The 27,127-nt window shown below is 39.5% G+C and overlaps 1 protein-coding gene across 8 annotated transcripts in view; it reads left to right on the forward strand.

The window, feature by feature from the left end:
• The window catches only part of SLC25A13 (solute carrier family 25 member 13), a 193,176-nt gene that overhangs the window by 79,177 nt on the left and 86,872 nt on the right, over nt 1-27,127 (forward strand). For all 8 annotated transcript variants that reach the window (XM_086695884.1, XM_086695876.1, XM_086695865.1 and 5 more), the window contains one exon: nt 20,204-20,343. In XM_086695884.1, the coding sequence (XP_086552010.1) occupies nt 20,204-20,343 (140 nt within the window). The remainder of the gene's footprint in view (nt 1-20,203; nt 20,344-27,127) is intronic.

Consider the following 27,127-nt stretch of genomic DNA (forward strand, 5'->3'; position numbering starts at 1 on the left):
AAACATGTCCCCATTGAAACTTTCAAGTAGTTAATGAGTCGCTAGCTCACGGTGGTGTTGATTTACCCAACGGAAACCAGTTGGATGGAAGTGTTACAATAGCGTTTCCTGGGAATGAACCGAGGAACGCCTGTACCTTTGAGTGAGTTGAGCACCAGCGTTCACCCTTTCTGTAGCATGTCTGGAGGGAGAAGTGTGAGAGAGCCGGGATAGAGATGAGGGCACTGAGAAATGGACTGTAGATGCTTTCCTTCCATCATGAGCATGAAGCAGGAAGGGCTCTTGGTGGCACCAGCCACACCACTGGCCTGGCAGAGGAAAGAGGACACTGTCCCCAGTACAGGGACGGATGTGTGTGAGTGTGAGCAGAAGAAAAGAAAGGGTGAAGAAGCAAGAGGCAGGAGAGAGGGTCATCTATGAGGTGTAACAAGAAGAGTGGCCTGAGATTCTGTTTATGCTTCCTCCTAGCAGTTTGTTGATGGGTTTCAACTTCCTGAGCCTTACTTTACTCATCTATAAGATCAGGGTAATAATAATTTGCTTTACCAGGACTATGTGAAGATGAAAATATATACTGCATGTAAAAGTGCTGTCTGGGGAACAAAGGCCTCTATAAAAATACTAATAAAAGAAAAAACTTGAAGAGAGCAAAGGAGGATTTTCTTTTTCTTTTTTTTCTTTTCTTTCTTTTTCTTTTTCTTTTTTTTTTTTTTTGGTGGTTGGGGGGCAAGCCCTGCACTTTTAACTTGCAGCGTAACCGCTGGCCAATTAGCCAGTAATTTTCTTACTATCTGTTCTGTCCCATCTCTGAAGGCATAAGAGATTGAAATAAGAAATCATGGCTTCGAGGAACTACAAGTCTGATTACATCAGTTGCATGTAACTTGTAGAAGAATGTGTGGCTTCTCTCCCAGTACCCCGCCCTCCACAGGCAGTTTGTTCTAGAGCCTCCCTATCTCACAAAACATATACAGGATATGTGCTGTATCCATTTATGATGAGCTGATGGGGCCCTTTCCCAGTGTGTGTCGGCAGCAGCAGTTTTGGGGGGGGGGGAGGGAGTCATACAATGTAGCCTGGGCCTTTCTGAGGGATTCATCCCTATTTGGGATTAAACTAAAAGGGTTATGCATACTACAAGGAAGATCCCCAAATGACCATCAGCTTGCAAAATAATAGCTGACTTTCAACATTTTCTCAGAAAGTAGAGAAGCATCATCCAGGAGAGGTGGGTGCTGTGTATAATAGGGTTTTACCCCAGTAAATTGACAAAATCATATGGGGGACATGGGAGCCTAAGGAGTGTTTTGACATCAGGTATCTTTAGAAGAAGCTAGCAATAAGTATGTTTTCCAAGAAACTCATAATGGGGTTGAAGAAATTTTTTTAAAAAGTGGAGTTGGGCAGAAAAGAGGACTGACTTAATCTTGGTCTCATAAACCCCCAGAATTAAGAGAATCCCAATCTGTGAACTCTCACAATCTCTGTGTGATGCTGTTTGAGGTCTGTGCAGTAACACTCCTATGTCTGGTTGCATCCTTAGCTCCTTGTAAACCCTTCACCCAAGAATGGCCCTTTTGTGTTTCAGAAGGTTGCCTGGGTGTGTGTCTTTGGGAGGGGTAAGCCTGAAGAGGTGAGAGAGGAAGGGCTCTTTTTTTCTTTTTTTTTTTTTAACCTCCCAGATTGGCTCAGTCAGGTGGGGTCATGAGGGAAGCACTGTTTCACAGGATACAGAGGTTCATCTGGGGCCTTCCCTTGGCCTTGTAGGCCAGGCAGGAGAGTGGCCTCAGTTCTCCAGGTTTCCTGGCCTTGCATTTCATCCAGAGGAGAGCAGTAACACTCTTCATCTGTACACATAGTGGGTTTCCATGTGAGGGCTTATTGGAAGCCAGGCTTCCATGACTAAGCTCAGTAGGCACCAGTGTTTGTCAATAAGTCAGCAGTATTCATGCTCCCACTAATGCTGATTCTGGTACACACCAAACAAAAATCAGGTGGTGTGAGGGGCAGATAATCAAGTGTCACATTTCAGTGAAGGCTTGCCCCACTTTCTCGAGGCCTCATTTATGTTTAGCATGTTTTCATGTCTAGATTAGTCCGTGTGTTTGCTACAATGAAAAGATCCTGATTAGGCCAGTTTTGTTCCTTTGGTATCTAATTCATTATGTTCACCTGTTTCATTTGAGGGAAAGTATATCTCCAATATTTTGTTCTTACCATATTTTCTTACTTTGATACCTGATATTTTTAAATGCATTCTGAAATGTCAACAAATGTGTAACATGGGTAACAGGATTTCAGCATAAGAAAAAAATTCTACTTAACAGTTTGCAGTTCTGTATGTGTAGAGAAAAAACATTTTGTTCTTTTTTTTTTTTTTTTTTTTTTTTTTGCATTTGTGGCCTATTTTATGATATGGTGATTTTTTTACTTTTAATCTTTAAGGCATACTGTATATAAGCATAGCATCCGTACAGATGAATGCACAAATCATAAGTGTACATCTTGATGAATTTTTTCACAGTGTGTATAGTTGTTCTGTCATCATCCAGATGAGAAAGAGAATAGTGCCAGCACTCCCTGGGCCCCTTCCCAGTTATTGTTCCCCAGGCCCAGTGGTCACAGCTGACATCTACCGCCATCAGTTGGGTTTGCTTGTTTTTAAACTTGACAAAAATGGAAAGATACAGAATATACTGTTCATCCTGACTTCTTTTACTCAAATAATATTTGTGAGATTCAGCCACGTTTGTGTTGTGTGTATTTTTACTTTGTTGTTTTTCTTTGTTGTATGTATAGTATTCCTCTGTAGGATTCTTTCCTAATTTGCTTATTCATTTTGCCATTGGTAGACGTTTTCACACTTCCAGTTTTGGCAGCTGCAAATAATGGACTTTGAACATTCTTTTATACATCTTTGGGATGTGGGTGTGGCGAGCATTTCTAGGAGTAGAATTTCTGGGTCATAGAAAATGTGTTTATTTGGCTCCCATAGATACTGCCAAACAGTTTTCCAGAGTGTTTGTGCTAGTTTACATTCACACTGTCAGTGTGTAAGAGTTCTCTTTATTCTATGTCTTGGCTAACACTTGGTATTACTAGTCATTTTTATTTTAGTGATACTTCACCATGTGGCTTTAATTTGCATTTTTCGGATTATTACTGGGTTGTGCAACGTTTAGAAAAGATTTACTCGCCATTCGGGCATCCTCTTTAGTGGTGTTGTGTTTGTCTAGTAGAGAGTGTTCACAGGTTGTGTATCTCACAGATAACTTCACTCTCAGACTTGTGCTTCCACTCACTTAATAGAGCCCCAAGGAATAGAAATTCTTGATTTTAATGTAGTTAAATGATCAGCATTTTCTGGTACAGATACTGCTTTCTGTATCCTGTTTAAGAAATCTTTGCTTACCACAGGGTCATGAAGATAGTATCTCCTATGTTATCTTCCAGAAGTGTTTTTGTTCTCCTTTCAGATTTATATTTTTACTCTTTCTAGAATGTGTTTGGGTTTTTTTGTTTACTTTTGCGTGTAGTGGGGGTCACTCCCCAGTCCCCCCCACCCCCCCGGATATCTAGTTTCCCAGCACCATTTATTGAAAGGATTGCTCTTTTATTGTCCTACAGTGATACAGTGATGATAAATCATTCCTCTGTTTGAACTCTGTTCTTCTGTAATTGTCTTTCTGCAGCATCCTATACTTTCTTAATTACCACAGATTTGTAATAAGTCTTGATTTCAGATGAATCGTCCAACTTTATTTTTTAAGATTATCATGGCTGTTTTTGGCCTTTTGAATTATCAAAACAATTTTAGAAAAAGTAGTTTTCACAAAAATCCTGCTGAGATTTTGAATGCTGTTGCATCGAATGTTTGTAGTATATTTATGTATATCTATATGTGTATACATTTTTGACTGCCTTAAGGTTTCTTTGAAGTATTTAAATAAAAACTTATTTAGTAATAAATGTTAGTCTGCCTGTTGCACTGCATTTGGAAAATGTAAGTTGACGAAGACACAAATTTTGAAAGGGACAGTATATATCTGTGATTCATCATCTAAAGATGCTAGTGGATGTCTGCCATTTTGTAGATGGGTGTGTCGCCAATAGGAATCCATGCTAAACCTTTCAGAAGGAAGGAACAGGACCTATATTTTACCTCTGAACTGAAGAGTAAGCATAGTTTTTTAAAAAAATACATAAATATTAGTCGATTTATATTATGTTAACACATTGAATATAACAAATGGAATGGAACTTCAGAATACTCAGAATTTGAACATTCACTGACACTGTCAAATTTTGACTAATGTAGTGGGAGAGAAGGATGTACAAAAGAGAGTAAATCATGGTGGCAAGCAAGCAGGATAGGAAGAGGAAAGAGGAAATGGTATTTTTTGATGGTCTAGTCATTTAACCAAAGTAAAGAAATAATAAATAAAGTCACATTATATTAATCATAAATCTCTACACCATTATATAAGGAGATATTCATAAAAACTTCAATTTGTAATATTTAAGGCCTTACCTCTTTAAAATATACATTTTTTGAGTATCAACGTGATTTCCTTTTTTTTTTTTTTTTTTTTTTGAGCATTGCTTTTATGCTAGATCAGGGACAATAGACTTTTTCTGTAAAGGACCAGAGAGTAAATATTTTAGAGCTTTGTGGGCCTTAGGGTCTCTGTCACAATTAGTCAACTCTGTTGACTGTTCCCATGGACAGTGTGTAAATGAATGAGTATGGCTATCTTCCAATAAAACTTTACTTATCAAAACAGTTGGTGGACTAGTGGAACATAAGTTTTCTTACCGGTCCACCAGAGTATTAACAGGAACATATACAAGTTGATGATGTTAATACTAGGGATTAAGACACTTAATGGGTATGTTCTGATGATATTTGGGTGATTACAATGATTTATGAAACCAAGAAGGTTCTCCTCTGTACACAATATGGTTTGGTTGCCTTTGTTGAGAAAATGGCTTTTGGGGCACCTGGGTGGCTAAGTCGGTTAAGCGTCCAACTTCGGCTCAGGTCATGATCTCACAATTTGTGAGTTTGAGCCCTGCGTCAGGCTCTGTGCTGACAGCTCAGAGCCTGGAGCCTGCTTCGGATTCTGTGTCTCGCTCGCTCTCTCTGCCTCTCCCCTGCTCACACTCTGTCTCTCTCTGTCTCAAAAATAAATAAAACATTAAAAAAAAAGACTGAGAAAGTGACTTTTGAGCACAAATTTGAAAGAGGTAGGGGAATTGATCATATAGATACAGGGATGGAGGAAGGGGAGAGATTGTCCTAGACTAAAAGAATGGCTGTCGTCCAGGTTCAAAGACCAGACTGTAGTTCGCACATTTGAGGAACTACAAGGAGGACTTGTGTGAGTCAGAGAGAGCCTCATAGGAAAGGAGCTCAGAGAAGTAACAGATCAGATGAAGTAGTAAGGCTCTTCCGATCAAGGTTAGGGCTTGGACCTTGATGGTAAGTGAATTGGGAAACCATCATAGGATTTTTTTTTTTTTTTTTTTTAAGCAGAGGAATGATATGAGCAGGTTTATGTTTTAACAGGATCACTTTGGCTGCTCCATTGAGAATAGAGCATGGAAGGGACAGAGTAGAAAGAGAAGGATCAGTTAGAAAGCTATTGTAGTAATCCAGGTGAATGATCATGGTGGCTTGGACCTGAGGGAGGTGTGAGGGGTATTTTGAAGAGAAAATCAACAGAGTTCTCTGATGGATGGGATGTGGGCTGTGAAAGAAAGAGAGGAGGCAAGAATGATTCCAAAGTCTTTGGCCAGTCGGAAGGGTGGAGTTACCAACCAAGATGGGAAGGGCTGCAGGCTGGGGGTGGGAGGAGAACAGGAGCTAACTTTTGGAAGTGGTAGTTTGATGCCTAATAGATATGTCAATGAGGATGTCAAATAGGCACTTAAACTGAGTGTGGAATTTGGGAGATAGAAATTTGGCCGTTATCAGCAAATAGTGCTTGAAGGCATTTAAGTGGATGAGAGAAAAGAATTAGTAAAGCGGGGTGTCTCTCAAATCTGACTGTAAGAGTGGAGATACAGAAATGACAAGATTAAAAAATCTTCCTATGAGAGCTTACGTTTTAGGGAGAAGGTAAACAAATATATGGTGATCTGTAACGTAAAGCAGTCTAAGTGGCTAGGAGAGATAGATGCTATCTGAGCTGCCCTAGAGCAACAGTGTCTGAACACTGAGGTGACATGTGGGCTGTGGATGCCAGGATCTTGGAGCTGTGGAGGTCTGGAGGTGATGTTCACATGGGAGGTGCTGTGACAGTCTAGGCAGGAGATAATGGAGTCCCGGAGTGGACTTGTACCTCTGGACCCACCAGGGTCATTCATGAGAATCAATCATATGTGACTTGGCTGAGGGGGAAAAGGGGGTCAAAGAAAAGGAGGGAGGACCCAATGGTAGCTGCTGAGCTTGTTCTGCTCTAGAGATATATGGTGTTACATAATCTCTTTAGAGAAGGAAAGTACCTGTCATTTTTATCTTTAAGTTTATTGATCACTTATTACATACTTGCCTCTGGTCTGAGTGCTTTCCGTGTAATTTGTTACTTAATCCTCACAACCTAGGAGGTTTATACTATATAATTCTCATTTTTCTGATGAGGAAATGGCCTTGGGTTTTTTTGTTTTTTGTTTTTTTAAAAATTTTTATCTTAGAGAGACAGAGCACAAGCGGTGGAGGGCAGAGAGTGAGGGAGACAGAAGCAGGCTCCAGGCTCTGAGCTGTCAGCACAGAGCCCAATGCGGGGCTCAAACCTATGAACCGTGAGATCATGACCCAAGTTGAAGTGTAACCAACTGAGCCACCCAGGTACTCCTCCTTGGGAAGTTTAAGTAACTTGTCCACAGTCATGGAGTTGCCAGGGTAGCAGCCTGGTGACAGCCAAGTGTTTGTTGTTGACCATGTCCTGCTGCCTCCCTCTGGTGGTGGTTGTGCTCTGTGAGGCGGGCTGCCTTCTTAGTGAAGGTAGGTGCCAACTGATCGGTAGTGGTTTCAGTCTATATCAGACATGAGGGGGATTTAATAATTTTTCATGAAGTAAAGAATAATAAGCAAATGCATTAGTAAGGAGTTTTGTTTCTATGACTGCAGTGGAAAGTAATGATAAGGAAGAATGTACCCGGATTAGAGTTCTTGGTATATATAGAAAGTTGCCCTGGTGACACACATGTCCACGTAATTTGTTGCCGTGCATTTGATATAGTCTCTACCCAGGAAGCTTTATCTTTTGACATGACCAGAATTCTAAGTACAGGGGGAGTCCTGGAGTGGTGGGAGGTAGGGAAGTGGTCCACGGGTGGAGGATGTTAGAGGAAGCCTTTGATTGAAATATGCAACGTAAGAGCTATGGGTGCCATTTGATGGAGTGCCCATCACAGGCTCCTGGGCAGGAATTTTTATTTAATAGGAGAGGCAGTTGGGAGTCCCACAGGGTCTTCAGAGGACAGGGACCAGATCCAAATGATCCTTGGAAGAGGTAGGTTTTCTTGCATTAATTGGAGTGGGGCACAGCCAGAGGCAGACATGCCTGTGATCATTGTGTGGGCTTTGCAGTACCCGTGTGAAGCAGGCAGATGACCACTCCCTTTATGTGAGTAGAGGAAGTGAAGGTCAGGGTTTGAAGGTGTGGCGTAGACACATTGTGAATAGTGATTTCCCACTTTCATTTCCCCAAGTTTCTTATTTGAGGATGCTCGGAAAGCAAAGCCTATTCCTTAGTATGAATTTTCAGAAAGAGTGTGTGTGTGTGTGTGTGTGGGGGGGTTAATCTGACATATTTAGTGCACCCACCAGTGATTGGTCTCTTAATGATGCTAATTTAACTATTCCTATCCTTTGATATTTCTTCTGTTGTTGGATCTGCAGGAGGCAACAGTAATAGCTTATTAGCTCAATGGTAGTGGAGGACCTGAATCTTACTTTCGTCTGGCAGACATCACAATTGGACCCCTTGAAAATCCAAAGTATATTCTATACCACAGCACTTACTTAGGTTGAAATCTAAAATTTTTACTTGCATAATGCTATTGCATGTTTTTCTGTTTCTTTAACTTTATCTTTTCATTACAGTGAACAAAATTTCATGAACTGTTTTATCATGCAATTTTAAAGTTATTCTTAGTATATGAGCATAAGCAACCACTTTCATTATGTATGTGGTAGTGGTGTGTGTATGGGTCTGCATTTTTTTTTTTTTTTTTTTGGCAGGGAGAGTTCTGCCGTTTTTGATTGAACTTTAAACACAGGAATTTTTGAAAGACGGGACTTCTCGAATCTGGGGCTCTGGGTAAGTGTCAGGGAGTCCGTGAACACCCATAGCTGTCAGTAATGCTTTGTCCAAATGAGCATTTGCTTTTAGCAGATCTCAAAGAGGTCAGTGATCTGCCAAAAGATAAGAATGGCTTGTTGTAGAGGGACAGATGAACAAGGAGACATATTTCTTATTTAAGACTTCTCCAGCTGTTAAAAACTTCAGTTGTAATATAGTCTGTGCCCTGTGCCGCACTGGGGAAGTTTTGACTGGCCTGCTGCTTCAGCTCTGTCGGTTGACCTGGAGTCCAAAAGAAACCAGCCCAGTTTTGCTCTTTTATTGGAAACTGCAGTGGCCTCTTGTCCTTTAATCTTCGCTATTGAACGAGATTGTGCGTTTGGGTACCTTAAAGTATTGGTGTTTCCTGTTTATGTTAGTAAGTGTTGCGTGAAAAAAGGATCCTCCTACTAGACAGTCATAAAGCTTGAAATTTTTAGCTTATTAAGGCTCTGAGAAACCCTGCAGAACAATAAATTCATCTAACTTTGTCGAACTCATTTGAACAGGACCTTTCTTTTGTGTGTGAGACCTACCCACGATCTACAGAACTAGTGGCATGATCTCTCATGCCCTTCTCTAGTTCATTCTTTGATGTGGATGGTGACGTGTCTGGAGGGGCCTTTCTGGGCTCACGGTTAGATTTGTCCCATAACACCTGCTGTGGTGACAGTGGAGTTGGCACGCTCTGGGGATAGGCAGGCTGGGTGATGTGACGACATATGCGGAAACAGTCTGCTTCCGTCATTTTGACTCAGGGTGCAGAAAAGGAGCAGTTAAAATTATGGAAATAAATTTTTGAAGGTATGCACCCAAACTTAATAATAAATATAAAAAGCTAGAGGAATGGAAGTGTTAGACTAGAAGAGGACAGAACTCACCCAACATTTTTTTAATAAGCTCACTGGGAAGAAGATCATTTGTTGTCATGTTTGTAAAGACACTTGGAAGATGAAATATTCAAAAGCTCAGCGAGGGGAAAAATAGTTAAGAGTTGGAAGGAGCATTATTTGGGGGAAGTTCTTTGTTAATATTGATTCTGATTTGGGGGTTTCAGAAAAATTGTGTGTTATTTTGGTGAAAGAGGCTTACTGCTGTACAGTAGATTTTAGTTTTTATGTTAACTCTGAGACTCAAGTCCGTTTTCTTATACACATTCCAATAGAGAGTAAGAATATTGAATAAGAACAGTGTGAGTCTTGAAATAATTTCCACACTGATAAGAATTGTGGCATGCCTGGGTACAGAGTGTCTTGACTGAGTTCCCAGACACTGCTCAGAAGCTGTTCCAGTTCATTGGGTCAAAAATCCACTATTTACGAAAAGCTAAATACGGATTTGCACGATTGACCATAATGGGTTCAATTTTCAAAGATCGTAGTATCAGGGAGCACTTCCAGGTGGTGGGATAATTTGAGAATCGTCCCCGCTCAAATGGCTACAATATTGTACTTGTTGCTACTTCATCACTCCATTTTAAAAATAGGGCAGGGGTGGGGGGGAAGGCCTGTTGAGAAGGTGGAAGAATGTCAATTGGGGACTAAATCACAATAACCCTGTGAAGCCACTCCTTAGTTAACAACTGCCTGAAGGTTAGCTGTTCTTTAGAAGACTGTCGGTGTGGAGAGGCTGACTGGGGGCTTCTGCCCCTATGGTGTGCGTGTGCATGTGTGGGTCAGGTGGAGGGAGAGGAGAACGTGTGAATAGGGGAGAAGGTGTCGAGAACAGAAAGCTAACAGTAAACCCTAAAAGTTGGAGCACTGGGAAAATTTGACTATTTTAAGCTGTACTGCTCACTTAAAAATAGGAAAATTACACCATTATTCTTTCAGTATGAGGGAGAGATAAAAATACAGTTTTTCTAAATTGGAAAATTTGCTGTAATCTTGCTGCTAATGACTGATTTCTTCCAACAGTTGCAAGGCAGTTTTTGCTCTGATAGGTTGATAAAGGAAACAAAATCAAGAACATATTGGAAGTTCTCAGAGAAAATTACAGTTTAGGTATGTGTTGGGGGTGGATAGTTAGACATTTTAATTGAAATAAAACAGTTTTATACTAATATGGGATCACTGTGGGTGTGCATTTGTAGTACATCTGCTCTTGAAACATTTCAGTAGGGTTAGATATATGTTCATGCTTTTGCAAGAACATTATTTTTTATTACATCTGTCTAAGGAAACTAGCTTAGGAAATTGGTTTGTAAAACAATATAGATATATTTGCATTTAGAGAATGAGTTAGGGATTCCAAGTACTGCTTTAAAAAGTTGGAATGTTTCGGTTGTGTTCTCTAGGGGTGAGGAAAGTTAACAATAATTAATGCAACAGATGATTAAAAACAAGCTTGTACGTCTGGAGAGTGACTAATCTGTGCCTTCAAACATCACTTTAATGGACCTACTTTTGATGTTATTAAAGACTGCTAATGGTTCATTCTACCCAACTGAAAGTAACTCTTCTAGCATATAGATTGAAAACATCTCGTTGACCACTCACTTTTAATTAAAAAAAAAATTTTTTTTAATGTTTATTTATTATTGAGAGACAGAGCATGAGCATGGGAGGGGTAGAGAGAGAGGGAGACACAGAATCAGAAGCAGGCTCCAGGCTCTGAGCTGTCAGCACAGAGCCCGACGCGGGGCTCGAACTCACAAACCGCGGGATCATGACCTGAGCTGAAGTCAGACGCTCAACCGACTGAGCCACCCAGGTGCCTCGCTGTCTATTTTAGATAATGCATGTGATAGAAGATTAATACAAATGCTAGGTATCTGCCAGCCTTTAACCTTTTTTTTATTTTTGTGTACCAACATTTGCAGTAATGAGTTAAACAGTGTAGTAATCTTGTGGATTCATAGAGCCATCAGATTTTAGAATAGGAAGGATTCTTACCAATAAGATCATGGGTTTTTGTTGTGATAGCGTGGAGGTGTTCATTACCACTGTGGACTCCCTGGTTCCATCTCGAGTCTACTGAATTAAAATCTTAGGGCGTGGGGCTTGGGAATTTGTTTTAAAGAAGCTCTCCAAGGACATGTCATTTACACTGCAGTGGAATAATGGCTGGTGTAGTTTCTGGCTTTCTTTCATGAATATGGAAACAGGCCCAAAGAGAAGGGAAAGTGACTGGTTTTGTAGGAACAACAACTTTGTTTTCTGGCTCTGTGAGGCGGAGGATGCTTCTTCTAGGATGCCCATGACTTCATCAGAGTAGTCCTGTCCCTCTCTAAGTACAGAATTGGAAGAGTTGGAAATTAGCCCTCATTTTTACATACACCAGCATCACAAAAGTATGACTTGGGTACAGTATTCAGCCCAGCTTGCCTGTGTGTGTGCAGTGTGCGTGTGTGCTTACTTTTTGAAAGCTACTTATCACCACTGTACCTACATGTTCAGAATAATAATAATAGCAAGTATACAGGGGCTTACAGAGAACTCAGTTTTAATGAGAAGGGCTGCATGTGTGAAGTACTTACTGTGTACTTACTCTATTTTAATGGCACCCATTTTCCCCCTAGAACTTTCTTGAGCGAGTGTGAATTGTAGCCAGAATACTTTCCTCTCCAGACCCTTAACTGTGATTGAAATAAAAAGGCACTTGTCAAAAGGGTTTGAAATGGCAGCCTTGATACTGGAGCATGTGGCAGTAGAGATAGGTCTCCATCCACTCATTCCATTATGTTACTTAACTTACGAATTCAACAATTTGTCTTTTGCTCCCTGCTTAAAATACGATGGCCATATATGCCGTTGTTAACAATATCAGCAGGGTGGGATATTATTTCCCTTAGAGTGAAACCACAACTTTCTTTGAGGATTAGGCACGTGTTAGAAAAAAGCACCCCGGCAAAGCTGTTCAGAGAGAAAGTGCGGGTTGTTCGCCAACTCTCCCTCTGCCTCCAAGAGGGATTTCTTTCCGGTTTAATAGAAACATCCTTTTTGTGTTATTGTATTAATGAAATTTTTAGGATCCATGGGAGAGATATTATGCTTCAGTGTTTAAAATAAAGTAGCTTGATGAACCTTTTTTATTTGAATGGGAAACCAGTTTTCCTTGATTTGCAGCTTCAAAAAGTGGATCTTTTGGAAATTAAAGTGCATTAATTTAGTTATTCTGTGTGGAAACAAGAACATAGAAAGTTAAATTTGCATAAGTGAAGACCTCGATGATTTCAGATTATAGTGTGGTGGAGGTTAAGGAATAAGAGTCCATAGAATTTGTAAAAACAAATTCAGTCTAACCACTTAATGGCATGTGCAAGTAATTTGCCAATTAAATAGTCCTACTATCTGAAAGATCTTCAAAGTAAAGAGTGGAGGTTCTTAATTGTTCTTAATTTCATACTTTCAAAAACATAATAGAAAATTACTAAATTTTTGATCACTTTTCATTCAAAAGTTTAATGTATGAGCTAAGAGAAGGATGGATTTTAAGTATTTGAGGAAAATTATTGCTTTTTGAGAAATGTATATGATATTTCCAAATCACACTGTGCCTGCTTTTTTTTTTTTTTTTGGTATCATTTGTAAATATTTGATTCCCAGATAACAATTTTTATTATCATTAAGACTTGAGATTTTGGAGTTTTACCATTTTGATGGTCACCTACTATGTTTAGAACATTGTGATAGGCACATTTAGCTCCAGAACAGTGCTCCAAGATAGATACTTTACTCCCATTTTACAGAGAGAATTGAGTCAGAGTAAATAATTTGCTTAATGTTAAGAGGCAGATCTGACAGTCCCAGGTTAAAAAAAAAAAAAAAAAAACTTTATTGAAATATAATGCATCCACTTAAAGTATATCATGTAGAGGTTTTTAGTATATTCACAGGTATGTGAAACTATCGCCACAATTGTAGAACATTTTCATCACCCCAAGTATATTTTTCTTTCTCCATACCTTAACAATCCTCACTCCCCCTTCCTGTTTTCTCCTTGTCCCTCTAGTCATAGGCAACCACTAATCTAATAAGCATTTGCTTATTCTGGAAATTTCACATAAATGGAATCATACAAAATGTGGCCTTTACAGACAGGCTTCTTAATATGTTTTCAATGTTCATCCATGCTGTAGCATGTTACAGTACTATATTCCTTTTTATTGACAAATAATACATTATTATGGACATACCACATTTTGTTTATCCATCCTTTAGTTAATGGACATTTGGATTGTTTTCGCTTTTTGGGCATTATAAATAGTGCTACCATGAACATTTGTCTACCAGTTTTTGTGTGAACATATGTTTTCATTTCTCTTGGATGTATACCTAGGGGTAGAATTGTCAGGGGATTTGGTAACTATGTTTTAACTTTTTGAAGAACTGCCAAAATGTTTTGCTAAGTGACTACATGGTTTTACATCCCCACCAGCAATTTATGAGGGTTTTGATTTCTTCATATCCTCACCAATGCTTGTTATTAGTGGGGATAAAGTGATTATCTCATTGTGATTTTGGTTTGCATTTCCTTGATGGCTAATGATGTTGAGCATCTTCTCGTGTTTATTGGCTGTGTATATGTCTTCTTTGGAGAAATGTCTACTCAAATCCTTTGCCCACTTTTAAAATTGGATGATTTGTCCTTTTATTATTGAGGTGTAAGAGTTCTTTCTATCTTCCAGAGTCCTTTCTTTATCAGATACATGATATGCAAAATTTTCCTCCCATTTTATAGTCTATCTTTTCACTTTGTTGGTGGTATCCTTTGGAGGACAAAAGTTTTAAATTTTGACAAAATTCACTTTATGTATTATTTTCATGTGTTACGTGTGTCATAATCTAAAAAACCATTCTTAATCCAAAGCCACAGAAATTTATGCCTATGTTTTCCACTAAGAGCATCACAGTTTTAGCTTTTACACTTAGGTCTTTGCTCTGTTTTGAGTTAGTTTTTGTATATGGTGTGAGGTAGGGTTTCTGACTTCTTTCTTTTGCATGTTTGGATATCCACTTGTCCTATAACCATTTGTCAAAAAGACTGATCTTTCCATTTTGAATTGTCTTGTCATTCTTATTGAAAAGCAGTTGACCAAAAATGTGTTTATTTCTTGACTCTCAATTCCATTCCATTGGTCTGTATATCTGTCTTTAGGCCAGTACTACACAGTCTTAATTACTGTAGCTATGTAGTAAATTTAAAATGCAACTTTATTCTTTTTCAAGGTTGTTTTGGCTATTCTAGCTCCCTTGAATTTCCACATGAATTTTAGTATCAGCTTGTCAACTTCTGCAAAGAAGCCAACTAGAATTTTGATGGGATTACACTGAATCTGTTGAGCACTTTGGGGGAATAGGTTTTCCAGTCTATGAAAATGGGCTATTTTTCCATTTATTTAAGTCTTTAATTTCTGTCAACAATGTTTTGTAGTTTTGAGATTATATGTTTTGCTTGCCTGTTGTTAAATTTATACTTAAACATTGTATTCTTTTTGAGGCTATTGAAAATGGAATTGTTTTCTTAATTTCATTTTCGTGTCTAGAAATGTCTTGTTGGACTAATTTATTGTATGGTTTTAACAGTTCTAATCGTTCTAATAGTTTTTTAGTGGATTCCTTAGGACATTCTATACACAACATCATATTGTCTATGACCCAGCTCTAAAAATCACAACTTTTTCTACTATAACCATACTCTATAGCCTGGGAAATTTATTATCTTAGGAGAAATTAGTTGACTTTTTGAAGTTATATTGAGGAAAGAAACAGTTGCCAGTTTCTAATTGTCTTTTCATAATCTTTAAAAAACTACAGTAGACTTTTAGGCCGGAAACATTTGTGGGGAAAGCAGAGTCCCACAAATAAAATCAACGGATCCTTGTGCTTATTTGGTGAGGTCTTGCTTTCAATAATATTGCCGTTATTTGGTGATATTATGGGAACTGTATGCCTTCCAAACATAGTTTGTTTGGCACAGACTGAAATAACAATGATTATACTTTAAGAGATAAGCATTCTAATTTGTTTTTACTTTCAGGAGGAGTAGTGCCTGAGCTAAGAAAAGTATGACTTTAAATACCCAAAACATATAATCTGATGCTTCATTGCGATTTCAGTGCTAATTCAGTTTTGCTTCTTTGCCTGTCTGACCTCAACCTGGGGGTAAGATTTTAAGCCTTGTGTTTTAGACTAGGAGGGATCTTCTACTCATTCCTTTTAAGTTAGTGATAAATCTGACACGTGATGGTTATTTGAAAGCCGTCAGCTGGTAAGTTACAAGTTCTAGTTACATATGCAGTTCACTGAGCCCAATAAGTAACCAAAAAGCCTAGGATATTTAGGGTTTCCACTTTCCCATCCAGGAATACAAGTTAGGTTTGGAAAGGCCAGGGGATGGTAAAGGTGTAGGTAGGATGGCCTTCAGGTTGATTCCTGGAGTCTTTCATCATAAAGCTCACAAATTTCCCATGGGAGCCAGAAGACAGAGCAGAATTTGAAAATCACTTTGGTTATTAGTTTCTGATTTTTCAGCTATAAAATAGGAGGAGTACTCTTACTGATCATTGCCTCACGAGGCATGGAGAAATCTTAAAACAATAAAATGTTAAATGAGAAAGCTATTTGTGCTTCCTGAAAGGAAAAAAGAATAGTAACCTGAGGTGTCTTCCAAAGTGAAGGGGGGAAATTCCAGGACCCTATTGTCACTGTTGGTCTCATAGAGGTTTCTGTTCATGAAGCTACAGGAAAATGTGGAGCCCAAGCATTTCAGAAAGCAGGTGCCCCAGAATGACTTATCAGAGCAGGAGGAAGTGCTCTCCGGACTTAGGAACCCATTCCGTGTTTTTGCAGAAAATGTGTGAGTTTTCAGGGTGGTAAAATTTAGTGTTTTAATTCTTTAAAAGAGTTGATTAGTGGTGAAAATGAGTAGAAATATTGGTCGTTTTCCTCCTTAGCAAGAATCCTCCTTTCCCCTCGAACAGTCGTCTGGTTTGTCCAGTTAGAACGACTTGGCAGTCTCACCATAGCAGAGTACGTAAACCTCTGGTAGGTAAGTGAGGAAACTTTTGTAGAAATTATACTAAATGGTAAAAAAATAAACAAAAAACAACCAACAAACAGAAACCCCTGGGTCTTTTTCTCTGCAGTGTCCCAGGATCAGCTCTTCTTCCCACAGCAACCTTTCCTTCACCATAAATGTGGCATCCACATTTATGCTGGTGAGTGAGGCTAGTGTCTGCAACTACCCGGAGCAGGATCTGTCATGTCTCAATGACCCCAGGTGGCTTTGGTCCAGAGCGCTCTGATTGGAGCCTTAATTCACTTCAGAGGAAATGAGCCCTTCTTCATGCTATTTGCCCTCCACTGAAAAACTCCCTCACAGATTCATCTCAGTAAATCCTTGGCAGCCTTCAAGGACCCAGTTCACGTTCTGTCTTTTCCAAGAAGCCTCGTTCTCTTGTGTCAGTGCCTCCCTCCTTCAGCTTCTGTTTCCTTACCACAAGTAGCAGGTTAGCACTTAAAGTGGAATAGTGTTGGGATCTGCTGTTTAGTTATGTCTTGTGGATTAGACTTGGATACGGCACCGTGTCTTCTACCACCTTTCTACTTCCCACATGGCTGGTGCAGTGCTCATAAGCTGGTGCTACGTCCAGGTTGATAGCTTGCTAGCTGGGGACTGGCATTCTTACCATAGCCAGAACATCTGGGAGCTGGTAATGGAGCACATAATGATTCAACCATTCTATATGTTACTCGGTGCTCACCATGATATTTAAATTTTTTTTTTTAAGTTTATTTATTTTTTGAGAGAGAGAGAGACACAGCACACACCAAGGACAAGGAGAGAGAGGGAGAAGGAGGCACAGAATCCGAAGCAGGCTCCAGGCTCTGAGTTATCAGTGCAGAGCCCAACGTGGGACTTGAACTTACCAACTGTGAGATCATGACCTGAGCTGAAGTTGGATGCTTAACCGACTGAGTCACCTAGGCGCCCCTACCATGATAAATTTAGTCATCATCTGTCACCACACAGCACTGTTACCATCTTATTGACTGTATTTTCTATGCTGTACTTTTCATCTCTATGACTTACTTATTTCATAACTGGAAGTTTGTATCTCTTAATCCACTTTCACTCATCCTCTCATACACCTTCCTTCTGGCAGTCACCAATTTGTTCTTTGTGTTTAAGAGTCTACTTTTTTAATCTTTTGGCTGTTGCTCATTTGTTTCTTAAATTCCACATATGAGTGAAATCATATGATACTTGTCTTTCTCTGTCTGACTTATGTCACATTATACCCTCTAAGTCTATCCTTATTATTGCACATGACAAGATTTCATTCATTTTTACGGCCGAGTAATATTCCATTATTTATACACACACATACATACATACATACATACATACATACATACATACATACATACTATATTTTCTTCATTCATCTATGGATGGACACTTGGGTTCCATATCTTTGCTATTGTAAATAATGCTGCAGTAAACATAGGGGTGCATATATCTTTTCAAATTAATGTTTTTGTGTTCTTTGGATAAATACCCAGTAATAGAATTACCTAATTATACAGTGTTTCCATTTTTAATTTTTGAGGAACTTTTGTACTATTTTCCACAGTGGCTCTACCAATTTGCATTCTTACCAACAGTGCGTGAGGGTTTCTGTCTCTCCACATCCTTGCCAGCTTTGTTATTTCTTGTCTTTTTGATTTTAGTCATTCTGACAGGTGTTCAAATAGTTCATTGTGGTTTTGATTTGCATTTACCTTTCCCTAATGATTAGTGATATTGTGCATCTTTTTCATGTGTCTATTGGCCATCTGTATGTCTTCTTTGGAAAAATGTCTATTTGGGTCCTTTGCCCATTTCTTTTTTTATTTTTTTAGAGTGAGAGTGTAGGGGAGGAGCAGAGGGAGAAAGGGAGAGAGGGAGAATCTTAAGCAGGCTGCAGGCCCAGTGCAGAACCTGATGAGGTGATGGATGGATCTCGTGACTATGAGATCACAACCTGAGCCAGAATCAAGAGTCGGCTCAACCGACTGAATCACCCAGGTGCCCCTCCTCTGGCCATTTCTTAATCAGATTGGTTTTTTGGTGTCAAGTTGTAAAACTTCTTTATATATTTTCAATATTAACTCAAGATATATTATTTGCAAATATCTTCTTCCATTCAGTAGGTTGCCATGTTGTTTTGTTGATGATTTTTCCTTCACTGCACAAAAGCTTAATATTTTCATGTAGTCCCACTAGTTTATTTTTTCTTTTGTTTCCCTTGCCTGAGGGTATATATCTAGAGAAATGTTGCTATGGCCTATGTCACAGATATTTTACTGCCTATGTTTTCTTCTAGGAGTTTTATGGTTTTATAAATGTAAGACACATTTAGGTCTTTAATCCATTTTTATTTTATTTTTGTCTGTGGTATAAGCAGGTAGTCTAGTTTTATTTTTTTGTATGTATCTGTCCAGATTTCCCAACACCATTTGTTGAAGAGACTCTCTTTTCCCCATTGTGTAATCTTGTTGCCTCCTTTGTTGTAGATTAACTGACTCTAAAAGTGTGGGTTTAGTTCTGGGTTTTCTGTTCTGTTCCATTGATTTATATGTCTCTTTTTTGTGCCAATACTGTACTGGTTTGATTACTACAACTTTGTAATATATCCTGAAATCTGGACTGTGATGCCTCCAGCTTTGTTCTCCTTCTTCAAGATTGGTTTGGCTATTTGGGGACTTCTGTGGTTCCATACAAATTTTAGGATTATTTGTTCTAGTTCTGTGAAACATGCTGTTGCTACTTTAATAGGGATTGCATTCAATCTGTAGATTGCTTTGGGTAGTGTAGACATTTTAACAATGTCCTTCCAAACTGCACTGGAAGGAAATAGAAAATTTGGACAGACCAATTACTAGTAATGAAATTGAATCAATAATCAAAAAGCTCCCAGCAAACAAAGGTCTGAGACTGGATGGCTTTACAGGTGAATAATGCCAAACATTTAAAGAAGAGTTATTACCTATTCTTCTCAGACTATTCCAAAAATAAAAGAGGAAGGAAAGTTTCCAAATTCATTCTACGAGGCTAGCATTGTGCTGATACCAAAACCAGACAAAGCCGCTACAAAACAAGAAAACCACAGGCAAGTATCTCTGATGAACATAGATGCAGAAGTCCTCAGCAAATACTACCAAACTGATACTATATGTAGAAAACCATAGAGACTCTGCCAGAAAACTCTTAGAACTGATAAATGAATTCAGTAAATCACAGGATACAAAGTCAATATACAGAAATCTGATGCATTTCTGTGTATTAGTAAAGTAGCAGAAAGAGAAATTAAAATAATCCCATTTACAATTATACCAAAAAGAATAAAATACCTAGGAATAAACTTAACCAAGGAGGTTAAAGACCTGTACTCTAAAAATAAGAAAACACTGATGAAAGAAATTGAAGACAGTGTAAACAAATGGAAAGGTACCCCATGCTCATGGATTGGGAGAACCGATGTTATTAAATCCTCAAGAACTTTTTAATAACTTGATAAATGACTGTGTTTAAGACTTGTATAGTGCTATATGTGTTTATGTATATGTTTCCTGCCACTAAAGATTGAATTATATCCAGTGTGTCTAGAAAATCATGTTTGTTGAAACAAAACATGTGATATGATAATGTTAGATTTAGCTTATTACTTGGGTTTGGTTTCCTACTGCCTTTTAAGCATCTCTGTATATGTGTGTGTGTGTGTGTGTGTGTGTGTGTGTGTGTGTGTGTGTGTGTGTCTTTTTTTTCTCTTTATGGGTAGGATTGTTAATACCCTTTTAATACCCTTTTAATAACGGATTGTACAAGGATAAACCTCATTTGTTTTAATCTTTCTTTTCTCTTTTCAGAGGACGTTAAGCAAGTTTTTGGACAGACCACAATTCATCAACATATTCCATTTAACTGGGATTCGGAATTTGTGCAACTACATTTTGGAAGAGAAAGAAAAAGACACCTGACGTATGCAGAATTCACTCAGTTTTTACTGGTGAGTGTAGCTCTTAGAGAGTAAATAAGTAAAACTGGGATCCTGGTTTACCTGAAAATTGCTAACCTGCCCAGACCATTCTTTTGGAAGTATTTGTTTATTAGTGTGTAGAAACGATAGGATTAGATGGGTTCGTATAGACTGGGTAGAACCCTTTCACATTGAAAAGGAATATTCACTGAGGCCCCAGGAAATCAAGTGATTTGCTGAAAAGCTACATAAATCAGGAGGGGGCAGAATTGGAACTTGAATTTTTGGCTTATGATTGGTTCCACTGCTATTTACCAATATTTTGTTTTTCCTTGAGAAATGAACATGTCACCATCAGCATCTAACTGCAGAATTATTTCTCTTGAGGCCTTTTATAGACGAAGCATGGGGTCTGCAACCTGACTCCATATTGAAATTGCCTGGCGAGCTTTAAAAACTATTGTTATTTAGGTTCCCCACCTCTAGAGGTTAGATTTGATTGGGGAGGTGGGCGGGGAGAACCTAGGCATCGGGGTATTGAAAGCTTCACAGGTGCTTTTCATGTTTGAGGTGCCAAGTTTGAGAATCACTGTTCACTTTTGTCCTCATCCAGGGTTGAACTCTGGGAGTTGTTTACATTTCTGGGGTGCACCTTCCTTGGCCTAGTTCTTCACACCTTCCTCTTATCACCCCCACCCCCATTATGTTCACATCATTGAGCCACTGATGATGCCAATGGAAGAGTAGTAACAACATATGTTACAGTCTAGTTTTCTCCCTGAAGCATGCTTTGTTAATTATTTTAATTCTAATATTAACATTTAGTCACTAGAGGTCAAATCTGTGTGGTCTGTAGGCTATATGAGATACCACTCTTTCTTTCGGACTTCATGCATTTGTTTTATTTCTCTAACAATTAAATTTTATTTCTGTTTTATTAAATATAATTTTAAAAGATATATGTAAGGCCATTACTTTTCTGTGTTTAAATTCTGGGTCTTGAGGGAAGATTTACCAGGGAAATCACCTTTTATTCACTAGAAATGTCCTCAGGGAGTATCCTGATGCTCCTGTTTCTTTTGTGTGCCCACAACTTTGCCAGAGCCTTCTGAGAAATGGTTGGAAAGTGGAGTGGGGTGGGTATGGAGGGCACAAGAACACACACCTGTCCCATATGCTGTATTGTGTAGGCAGTTAGCATTTTGTGGTATCTACACCTAGGCACCAGCATATGTAATAGGTGGACTTTAATAGGTACTTCTCTTTTTGACTTTTAAAGGTATTGTTATGATATATAAAATTTGTCATTCTATTTTGTTTGCTTTTATTTTCCCAGCCTTAAAACAAGATATTTTAAGCATACCTTTGTATTTTTATTTTAAATGTTAATGTCTACGAATCCCCATTTTCAGTTCTATATAAACACAAACCTACTTAAATAACTCAGGAGGAGCATGGAATGTGAGTTGTTGGATTTTGCTGTTGTTTACACAAGACATTGGCGCGCAGTAGGAGGTGGTATTCATTCTGATGAGGAATAATTACAATAATGCTATTGAGACAAATGCCTCAAATTGACTTTATGGAACACAGCCTAATTAACTTTTAGCCTTAATGGGATGTTAGCAATAGTAAGGATGATCATGTTTCCCTTTTAAGCAGGTATCAATTATGCTGAATTGAGTCGGCTATAAGCCACTCCAGCGGCTTCTAGGCCTTCTTCAAGATATGGAGAAGCCAGAGTCAAAGATTAGATGACTCAAGGATTACTGATTGTTTCTAGCTACAACTTGTATGGCATTCACTTACATTTGACTCCTTTTTACAACGGTAAATGGAAAAACATCCCACAGTCCTGCATGGGATGATTTTGATTTTGTAGCCCAAATACAAGTGCTTGCTGAACATACATTAGGTTCAAATGGTAATGGTGGATAATTATCTGTTAGGGCCTTGCCTTTGTGTTCCACTCTAGGTCCACATTTAAAGGAATTAATGGATGTATCATGGTAGACTTTATGTGAATGTCAGTGAAATAGCCAGTTTTGACGTCTACTGTAGGGTCACCCCTTCTCCCCACCCAACCCACCCACTCAGATGTTTTGTCTGCTTCCTTTGAACTCTTTTCTGAATGCAGCTATAGCTTCAAACCTCTACTTCAAATGCTTTGTTTGCTTCCTTTGGGCTCTTTTTTCTAGGCAGGAACTTCTTAAAGATATGAGAGAGCTTAATCTCCTATATATTTTGGGCTCTTGCTTTGTCAAGCATGCACCCGCCTTTCTGCTCTAGGGCAGGGCTCACAAATAGGCACCAGCTCCCTGGCTGGCGCCAGGGCTGTGAAAGCAGATGCTTGGCCGCTTAAGACGTGAAAGGGCTGCCACCGTGCATGCTGCTACCTGTCACCTGACGAGGAAGAGGAGCGGCCATAGGGACAGCTGAGAAGTGTTTGTGTTTTCAGGGAGGCTTAGTGGTATGTAGAGAAAACACTGTTCAATCCCACAGAAGGTCTTAGACGGGAATTCGGGTTGGTTCCAGCCAACTCAAGTCTCACGTGCGTGAGTTACCTCTGCTTTATGTGTGTACACCTGTTTGTGACTGGTGAGCAGAGCCATTGTCTACAAGGTCAGGTTTCTCTTTTCTTCATTTAATAAATGTTTTACTGTATCTAAGCAAGTGTGAGTGTGTTATAAGCCACCATGTGGCTGTGAGGACTTCCTGTATTCACGTGTTTGTCTGCATACTATGTGGACAGGCTGTGTGCTCACCGAGGTGGTGCTGCTCATGGGCATGGCCTGAATGCTGTGTTCTGTGCTTTGGTCTTAAATTAGTGAAGTGGTGAATCAGTTTGGTACTCTTTGAGCAAAATTTGCCTTGCTTCTACTTTACATGTAAATGATAGTGTTTTGGCAAGAAGCAGGGATTCAAAGCCTCTTTATCCTAGAGTCTTGTTCCTGGCTAAGAGGGATTTCAGAAACGAGGGGACCACGGTCCTTTTGCCCCGTTATTGACACTATTGTATTTACGGCTGCTGTTCATCTCCCGGTCTGTCGTCTACCCTTAACTGCGTGAGTGATGGTGTGTATGTGTAAATGTGAGTACAGTTTTATACGTGGGTATGTGTATGTGTATTTTTTAAAAATTATAAATGTTTCCACATCCCTCTATTTTTAGTTCTAATTTTATGTTTGCCAGTTGAAAAATAGATTTTAATATGCTGAATTTTTCAGAAAATGATTTGGAGAAATATTCTTCTATGCCTGATGGAACTCCTGTTCATTAGTGGTATTAACTTTAACTCTCTGTCCTATGCAAGTATTTCTCGTGCTGTGATTATTACTTCCTTGGTTGGGATAAACCACCCAACTGAGCAAATGTTTGCTGAACATGCAAGCTTTGTTGAGAGGCCTTGTGCACAGAAAGGGCCAAGAAAGAGGTGCAGAGATAACAACTTCTTGGATACTTGCAGTGCGCAGGTCTAGGGGTTGCTCTGTGCTTATCCGTCCCAGGGGCTCAGAAGGAACAACTGCAGGCAGGTGTGCACGGCCTACAAGACCACTCTCTTGCAGCAAAAACCCTTGGGAAGGATTTTCAGTTAGAAAGCCGAAACCGACATTCAGGGTGTGGTTAGGGTAGCCGTCCAAAGCACAAACTCAAGAGCCAAATATACCTAGTTAAGGGCCCCATTTTCCAGATGAGAAACTAAGGCCTTTCACTTTAGAGTCTCTTTGCAGTATCTCATTTATGATTTTGATTTGCATTTCCCTGATGACTAATGATGTTGAGCATGTTTTTATGTGCTTATTGGCCATTCGTTATCTTTGAACACATGTCTATTCAAATCCATCTCCAGTTTTTTACTGGGTGGACATTGGAGGCAAATGTGAGGACAGAGTGAAAGGCCTCTTCAACTTTTCTGCCAAATTCTTCTGTAGAGTTGGTACTGAGATTCACTCTGGAAAATAGAAGTAATAGTAGTAACAATCTTTATAATTTACAAAGTGCTTTTAAATATTCTATTTCTGATAATAGCATCCCAAAACCCTGAGAGGTAATTATCATTATCCCCTATTATATGCAAAAGAATAAACGGACTCTAGGTAAAAGTTTGCATTTACAGGTAATTTTCTGGGGAAAATGCTCCTGGCTTTCATTGGGTTCCCAAAGGAGTACCCCAAAAGAGTACACAGAAACTATTCTAGAGCTAAGTTTCTTCCATAAGATCATACACATGTGAGGGATTCAAAAGTACTGTGCTGTTGCCATTTTATTACATTGTCTCCAGGGCCTGGGCTATGAAGAGTTAGTTTCTGTTCTTGGAAGGGACTGTGCTTCTGAATGGGGGAGTACAGCCATGCCTTGCTGGACACGGAGCATTCCTGACACCTACCCCTTCAGATATGATTACAAAAAGACCCTTAGTAGGGGTGTGTGTTACTGTCATTTCCAGTGACTTTTTGATGATTTGAAAAATTTTGTTTTCTCTAACATTTATTTATTATTGAGAGACAGGGAGACACAGAGCGTGAGCAGGGGAGGAGTAGAGGGAGGGGGAAAGACAGAATCAGAAGCAGGCTCCAGGCTCTGAGTTGTCAGCACAGAGCCCGACACAGGGCTTGAACTCACAAACTGCAAGATCATGACCTGAGCCAAAGTCGGTCGCCCAACCAACTGAGCCACCCAGGCGTCCCTTGATGATGTTTTATAGTCATATATTTCACATATAATGATAATAACTTTATTTTTTTTATTTATTTTTTTTTAATTTTTTTTTTCAACGCTTATTTATTTTTGGGACAGAGAGAGACAGAGCATGAACGGGGGAGGGGCAGAGAGAGAGGGAGACACAGAATCGGAAACAGGCTCCAGGCTCTGAGCCATCAGCCCAGAGCCCGACGCAGGGCTCGAACTCACGGACCGCGAGATCGTGACCTGGCTGAAGTCGGACGCTTAACTGACTGCGCCACCTAGGCGCCCCGATAATAATTTTAAAATAATGTCCACGTAGGAGAGTCTAGCTGCTCCAGATTCAGAATAGAAAAGTCTAGGATTACTATCAAATGTAATATATGTCTTAACTAGAAATCTGTTGTTCTTAACTGACTCTTTCATAGCATTTTCTGGCTTAGAAAGTGCTTTTACTTGTATTCATCTTTACAGTCATCTTAAATGTTAAGCATTTCCTATTGTTTCTGTATGAAAGATGAGCACACAGAGGCTTGGAGTAATTTTCTGGACTTGTTCAAGGTGAGATAGGTGAAACTGAAGTTGATTTTAATTTTCCTAAATGTCTAGCAATGTTTTTCAAATTTTGTGTAAAATTTTTCCAAAGTGATTATTTTATTTTTAAGTTTATGTATTTATTTAGAGAGAGAGAGAGAGAGCACATGTGAGTGAGCTGGAGAGGGGTAGACAGAGCTGGGGAGAGAGAATCCCAAGCAGGCTTCTCACCATCAGTGCAGAGCCTGGTGCAGGACTCCATCTCACAACCATGAGAACATGACCTGAGCTGAAACAAGAGTCGGATGCTTACCCGACTGAGCCACCCAGGTGCCCCCCGAGGTGATTATTTTAAAAAGTAGAGTCCTTGGTCTCTCTGCCCATCAAGGGTCTGATTCAATAGGTCTGGATAGGACCTAACAAATAACCTTTCAGATAAGCATCCTGAATTGTTCAAGGGCCATACATTGACAAACTGGTCTGGACTATAAAATCCTTACTATTTAAAAGCATACAGAATCAGGTCTTCACATTTTCATCCCAGTATCCATAAGAAGCTTAGACAGGTAAATATGATCAGATTTATGTTTCAGAAAGATCACCCTGGCTGTTGTGTGGAAAATCCAATGGAGAGGGATCTCACTGAGGACAGGAGGACCTGTAGGTCACTTTCTAATCCAAGAGAGAAACAACAGTGGCCTGGGTTGGATGGTAATGGTGGTGAATCAAAGCCAGTGGATTTAAGAGAAGTTGAGGGATAGGCCTGATCAGGCTTGGTGATTTAGTAGCATGGAGACAGTTCAGGATAATATAAAACTCACAGTTCACACCTTTTTTTAGGTGAGTTTTAGGCTTGGGCAAGTGGAAGGATGGTGATGGTTTACCGAAATGCGGAGCATGGAGGAAGCAGTCTTCACGAGGGGCTGCAGACCAGTGCATTGCTTATAATCACTGTTCACTTGTGTGTGGCTGGATTGTCTCCAGCTCTTCTCCTTAATTCCTTGGAATTAAGATAATACTCTAGGAGGCCCACCTATGGGCCCACAGACTTGGGCATTTCTAAGAAATTCTGTTCCCCATTTTATGGAGCCAGGAAATTTCTTCTGTTCCCAAAGGCCTTCTTCCTCTTGCTCTAGGAGAAGGAATTCTCAAGAAATCAGCAATGCTCTGAATTGAAGAGGCCAGGTTTTGAAGTTTGGGTTGCTTTAGTTTCCCAAGAAAACAGGATTGCTATCTTGGGAGGGGATGGGGCTATAAATGTCTTTTCCTCAAACAGAGCTTAAGAATTACGTTGCCTGACCCAGTGGAGAGCCCTGAACACAAAGGTGTGGGTGCTTTACCATAACTCTTGATTCAGGTCCCCCTATTGTCAGAAGGGGATGATGGAACACGGGGAGGTGAACTGTGTCTCATGCCCTAGACTGGACACACACACTGGTAAGGGCTCTTGTCACATCTCGAGTTTCATGGCAGTCCCGTTGGATGCTAAAGCATATTCATGCTAAAAATGCAACCGAACAACTTTTGTTCTTTTTGTTAAGTGAAATTGACCATTATTTTAGCCTGTGAGTCAGCGTGGCCTACAGATCCAGCCTAG

The sequence above is a fragment of the Puma concolor genome, chromosome A2 (assembly GCF_028749965.1).
Source record: "Puma concolor isolate L17-30 chromosome A2, mPumCon1.1.hap2, whole genome shotgun sequence".
In the NCBI taxonomy this organism is placed as follows: Eukaryota; Metazoa; Chordata; class Mammalia; order Carnivora; family Felidae; genus Puma; species Puma concolor.